The sequence below is a fragment of the Limulus polyphemus genome, unplaced genomic scaffold (assembly GCF_000517525.1).
Source record: "Limulus polyphemus unplaced genomic scaffold, Limulus_polyphemus-2.1.2 Scaffold577, whole genome shotgun sequence".
NCBI lineage: Eukaryota > Metazoa > Arthropoda > Merostomata > Xiphosura > Limulidae > Limulus > Limulus polyphemus.
In genome coordinates, this window is record NW_013666187.1 from 449,182 (window position 1) to 455,339 (window position 6,158).

The 6,158-nt window shown below is 35.1% G+C and overlaps 2 protein-coding genes across 2 annotated transcripts in view; one reads left to right on the plus strand and one right to left on the minus strand.

The window, feature by feature from the left end:
- Window positions 1-4,985, minus strand: part of LOC106459219 (laminin subunit gamma-1-like) — a 76,526-nt gene extending 71,541 nt beyond the window's left edge. Inside the window, exon 1 of the mRNA XM_013918824.2 lies at window positions 4,407-4,985. Coding sequence (XP_013774278.1) covers window positions 4,407-4,896 — 490 coding nt within the window. The 5' untranslated portion in view covers window positions 4,897-4,985. The remainder of the gene's footprint in view (window positions 1-4,406) is intronic.
- A 48-nt stretch (window positions 4,986-5,033) lies between these two features.
- LOC106459220 (lysine-specific demethylase 8-like) overlaps window positions 5,034-6,158 on the plus strand; it is a 33,016-nt gene continuing 31,891 nt past the window's right edge. The window contains exon 1 of the mRNA XM_022385663.1: window positions 5,034-5,087. The gene's annotated coding sequence lies outside the window, so the exon portion shown is untranslated. The remainder of the gene's footprint in view (window positions 5,088-6,158) is intronic.

The window sequence follows — 6,158 nt, forward strand, 5'->3', positions numbered from 1 at the left end:
CAAAACCTTGTCGAAACGTTGTACATTTGCTGCCATGTTAAACTTATATTAAAATTTTTCTTCATTACCCATTTAAGCCGTCTCCAGCCATTATTAATCTCAAAGTTGGTTCCTCGTCATCGAATTTTACCCTATCAGTTCTTGCTGTCTTCTAATAGTAACACATAGTTTCACAGTATGTAATATTCGATGTTCAATGAAGCCCTGTCATTGAAAACAACTTTCTATGGACTTAATTGCACGCATACTTTGTGTTTGTTTGTTTGTTTTACAAAACTGTCTACTTCACTTGAACCATAATGTAACTAATATGTCCACAATGGACGTTTTTCAAATATAAAATGTTGAAATATCCGCCAGTTTTATAGCTGTGCAAATAAGCCATATTTTATTATAATCGGCCAAACCTTTCTCAAGTCTCTAGAAATAAAATAGTTCGTTTTTCTTAACCCTTTTACTACTATGATTACAAAAAACATATTTCTAGAGCATTGCCACGAGTACATACATGGAACACAAACACACACACGTTTTAATTTTGAAAAGTGCAACATTAAGTAAATTTTCTGAGGAAGAAGTGTCAATAATTTTATTGTTAATTAAAAATATCAACGTTGCATACTGATTTATAGTTTTAATTTTGAAAAGTGCAACATTAAGTAAATTTTCTGAAGAAGAAGTGTCAATAATTTTATTGCTAATCAAAAATATCAACGTTACATACTGATTTATAGTTTTAATTTTGAAAAGTGCAACATTAAGTAAATTTTCTGAAGAAGAAGTGTCAATAATTTTATTGTTAATTAAAAATATCAACGTTGCGTAGTGATTTAAAAATTTTGGAAATAAATACACGAATAATTATTTTACTTAATACCGCTTGCAATCTAAGAACATAACATTCCGTTGTAAACTATTTCATATAAACTATTCCGTTGTAAACTATTTCATATAATTAGTTCTAAACAAAATTCGAGTCGATATAACAATTAAAAAGTGAGACGCGAATGATTTATATATTCTACTTGGGTTTCTGTGTGCATCTATAAATGTAGTAGTGAAAGAGTTAACATGTCGAAATAATTATAAAAACAAACGTATTTCAAAGAGCTATTCGAGTATAAAGTTTGAAAAACATTTCATTTTTAAGGTGTAAGTGACTGTGGATAATGTAATAACTTGCATTTTTTACATCTCCCTTTTCAAGTTTAAATGTAAAAAGGTTGACAAAATCCCGACAAAATTTCTGGGTTTGAAAAGTGTAAAACTAAAGCTAAAACTATGGTAAAAATAAGGTTCTGTGCGTTTCAACTTCAGCAGACAGATTACGTTTTATCCTCAAATAAATCACATGAATGGTATTGTCTAACAATCGATACGTTAATTAACGATAAGCGACAGATTAATTACATCGTACTTCGATAAATGTAGTAAGAAACGTCCCCAAAAGTTGCCGTAACCCTCCCCTCGTTGCTCCCGCACCCAACGAAAAGTTGAAAAGTTTTTTTTTTTTATTATTACTTATCTATTTGTACGACATTGTACACATTAATCTATACGCCTGTACACTTGAATGGTGCCGATGACACTCACTCATAGTCATAGCTACAAGGAAATTTACAAGACATTCTTTTATGCATAACTAAGAGAGGTGAAGGCCCGGCATGGTCAGGTGGTTAAGGCACTCGACTCGCAATTTGAGGGTCGCGGGTTCGAATCCCTGTCACACCAAACATGCTCGCCCTTTCAGCCGTGAGGGGCGATATAATGTGACGTTCAATCCCACTATTCGTTGGTAAAAGAGTAGCCCAAGAGTTGGCGGTGGGTGGTGATGACTAGCTGCCTTCCCTCTAATCTTTCACAGCTAGATTAGGGAGAGCTAACGCAGATAGCCCTCGTATAGCTTTGCGCGAAATTCAAAAAGAAAAACAAGAGAGGTGAAAATCGCCTGTGTCCCACGTGACTAGTGAAGGGTTAAGCGAGCTGTATACTTCCACTCCCACGTGTTCGAAGAGGATAACGGTTTTTTGACGGGAGCTTCAGTTTATATATTAGAGCAAAACAAGGAAGGAAATGCATAAATCATAATCATAAATATCTTTTATATTTTCTAAGATAAATAATATTTATATTTTCTAAGATAAATAATATTCATATTTTGTAAAATTAATAATACTGATACAAATAAACAATTTTTGGTATCTAAATACTGTAATAAACAGATAAATATATATTTATATATTTAACAAAAAATACTAGCATAAATCGCATGCCCCCTACAATTTTATCTAGTCCATCTCATCCCCTCCATCGGGAAGAGACTGGCGTCACCCCTAGATACAAATAAATAAAGTTTTACATAGAAAAAAAAGAGAGTTAAAAACAGTCTGAATAAGACTTTAATGATAAACAATTACTATAAACTATAGTAATACAGTAGAACAAGCGATACAGTTATGGCCGACGGTAAGGGGGGGGGGAGGTTAAGCTGCCCCAAAGAATGCCTCAGCCCCCCTCTTCGTATAACTAACTGAATAGCGAAAGTGCAACACATGTTCTTTAGGAATCGTTATGAACCATATTAATGTTTTTACAATGCATGGTGAAAACAATATGACATCGAATGATATCGACTTTTGTTCCACTGTCTCTTTTAAACTATTTCTCAAGTAGAATTCTCCACCAAAGAATTCCTTTTTAATATCATTCGTTGTTGTTGTTGCTCATCTGGCAACAATGTGTAAACGTGCTCTGTTTATTATGTTTAACCATCCCATGGAAAGAAAAGTGGGTGGATAATGCTGCGTCAGCCATATTCCTGTCTTCGTGTATATAACAGCTGCAGGCGTGGTACCGGGCTAACAGCATACTGAAAATATACTCCACGTAATCGTGTTAAACAAACAATACGAAATGCTGACACATCTTTATATATTATATATATCATCTATGCCCATTTATATGGAAGAACTGGAGCAATATTAAGACTGAGCGTGGAATATAGGCCTTTTGGTTAAGACTGAATTATCTTTAAAGGATACTCAAACACGTCTACTAACTTGTGTTAATGGACTAACAAACTGATTATATAACGTATGTCAATAAACTAAAAAATCCAACACTTCTTTCCACAACATTTGGACAATATTAACAGTTTAGAAAAACATAACTGATATACCACTGCTTTAACTAGCCAAAGTATTTAACAATGTCAAAAAGAAGAGAAAAAAACAGTTCTTAACGTTTTTCTAACTCGAACCGTGTTTCTGTTATTTTGTATGCACATAAGAAAAGGAAAGTCTCCAGTATGAGTGGGGTGGTCTTCAACTGTGTGAGTCACGAGCATGTGCGGTGTTTCAAAGCCAAGCCCTAAGGCAGTCCACGATCTGTGCGTCTGCCCTATTTGGGGAGGGAGAGAGGAGAAACAAGGCAAAGGTAATAATAATGGGAAGGGGTAAATTTAACTACGTTATATCAATGGACATAATAAACGCTTCTTATTAACACCTTACCTTATCTGACAATGTTATTTGGGTAAATTACAAACTGCACAGATCACAAGTATTAAAGAGCAGTATTATGACCGATATATAAAAAGTAGTAGTAATTAATTAGTAAAAAGATCAGATTTTCAAACCCGCTTTGTTTTCTTTTATTATCCACCCCGACATATGGGATTAGGTTCAATGATTCCAAATCGTGAAATGCTTACGTCATGCCGAATACACACGAAAACCGAGCTTACGTGTTGTTACAGATCGCGAGTAAAAACGTGTTCGATGACAAGTCCAGAATAACATAATATAACAAATACGAAAATCAAAATGTCTAATTTGAATATAATATTTATTTAGCTGTAAAAGCGAAGAAAAATATAACTTTTGTACATACTGGAAATTAAGATGCAAACAGAAAAAAACCTTAAAAAATTATTTTTTTTTTTACTTAAACATACAAATTAAACCGTTAATGCTTATAAGCTGTTAATATACGTTCAAAAGCTTATGTACTACACATTTAAAGAAATAGTAATTAATTAATCGTTGTTGTTTTCTAGGATTTGTACAAATATACGTCACGTTTCAATCTCTAAAAATGAAAATGTATTCGGTAAAGTAGAGTTTTTAAAGAAATACTTTACTAAAGTTTTTATTTTTATTGGAAAATATACGCTGTATGATATAACCATTAACGTCGAGCTGATGTCACGCTTATTAACATCTCACTTAAATTAAAACACACTTGTGACCGGACAACAAACGTACATTTTATGAATATTTTTGCTGTATTCTTCCTCTAGGTTCTAATTAATAAATACATGTGTGTGTGTGTTTAAATTTTGAACAAAACTTATTTTATTGTTTTATTTATTTTAACTAGAGATTCTAACAACAGTTTTCACTCACCGAGGTGTAAAGTTAAATTCACTTGGGTGGGGTACTGAAGCCCCTCATACATTGTTTCACTCTGCCACCATGTCTCGTTGTTGTTGTCGTTTAAGTCCGTCAGATAATCTGGGGGGTGAGCAAGATCACGGTAAGTATTGTCACATATTTCACAGGACTTCCTCGCTCCAGTTGCACTTGTCTGAAGACAATATTCCGTCGGGCCGCGTACTCCACAAGTGTTAGTTGCTTCCACGTGCAAGTTAAAAGCAGCGTTGCTAAATTCTGGCATACATCGTTGAGGTCGGCTCTGGTCATCGTAGCAGGGACTGGACGTCCGCCGCCTGGAGTTAAAGCCTAATCTTTCAACATTTTGTCCCGGAGTAGGGTGGAAGAAACCCAAAAATAAAATCCACGTAAATAAGAATTTCCAAGTGTACTTCCTAAACCGGTAAGCGCTACTTACTACCTCACCACGTTCCGCCATTTCCTTCTGAGCGCACGACCTCATGCGGCTTCTTAAATGCACATGTATGGTCGTGAAGCTTGTGAGCGCGTACTGGCGGGCCGATCGCTGAGAGGTCGTCTGGTAGTGATTGGCTGTTTGTTCTATCCTTCGCACAGTTCTCAATAACCCGCAGAATGCTCCTACATTCAGAATAGGGCGGGGGTGGAATTCTCACGTGCTCAAAGAGAAAACTGGTATATTTTTTATGTTTGTATTAATATTTTGATGCTTATTTATGCTTTCAAAACCAACATTGCTGTGTATTTTCCCTCAGTAAAAATAAGTTTAGAGTGCAGGTTTTCCAAATCATTGTTTAAATAAAGTATTTACTATAACCGGAAGAGAAACAACTGGCTTCCTGTTAGTGGGCGATCACGATCCGGTTGTAGGCCTGAGAGATTCTCTTGAGTCTTAATTAGAAATCCTAACCCTACACGATGGAAACCAGATGTCGGCATAGGAAAACCGGTCGGCCAAAGTCTCTTAAGAGCTAGTCAGTCAGAAAGCCTTCTTTTGACCAAAAGAGCTCAAACTAATATTAACCATAACATAATTAGTCATTTTTATCCTGGATTTGTACACAGAATAACTAATATAAAATCTTCCTTGGAGTGAAAATAAACAATTAATTAAATATAAATTTACACGTGTATTTCATAGAAATCTCGTATAGTTCGCTACTAACCTTATACCCAGTGGGACAGACTTACAGTACTAAAAAATCTGTTCCCCGCGGTGGGCACAGCAAATAGCCCAATATGGCTTTGCCCTAATATAAACAAACAATACTGTCACTTTGGAGTTATAATTTTTTTGTTTTTTTTTTAGTTTCTGTTTCCCTATGATATTATTAAAATAGATCATGTGTTTTTTAAGTTTTTACTCACTGGATGTTTTTCTAATTATGTGTGACAAATATGATCATCGAGCGTTCTTTACCAGTTTGTGATTGATGTACATGCAGATTGCCATAAGCCTGACATGGCCTGGTGGTTAGGGCACTCTACTTGAAATGTGCGGATCACCAAACTGAAATGCGTAATCGAACATACTCGTGTGGACGGTATAATGTGATAATCAATCCCACTGTTACTACAGCGAAAATCACGTGACGGTAGTAACACGTCATGAGATTCTAGAAGGATCATGTCTGTTCGTGACAACTCTAGTCTTTTCTACGCGCCCTCTATTTTTATATATATATATAAGCCGGCAAATGAAGTGACGATATATATATAATTGCAGCCAGGCAGAGATAGAGACCT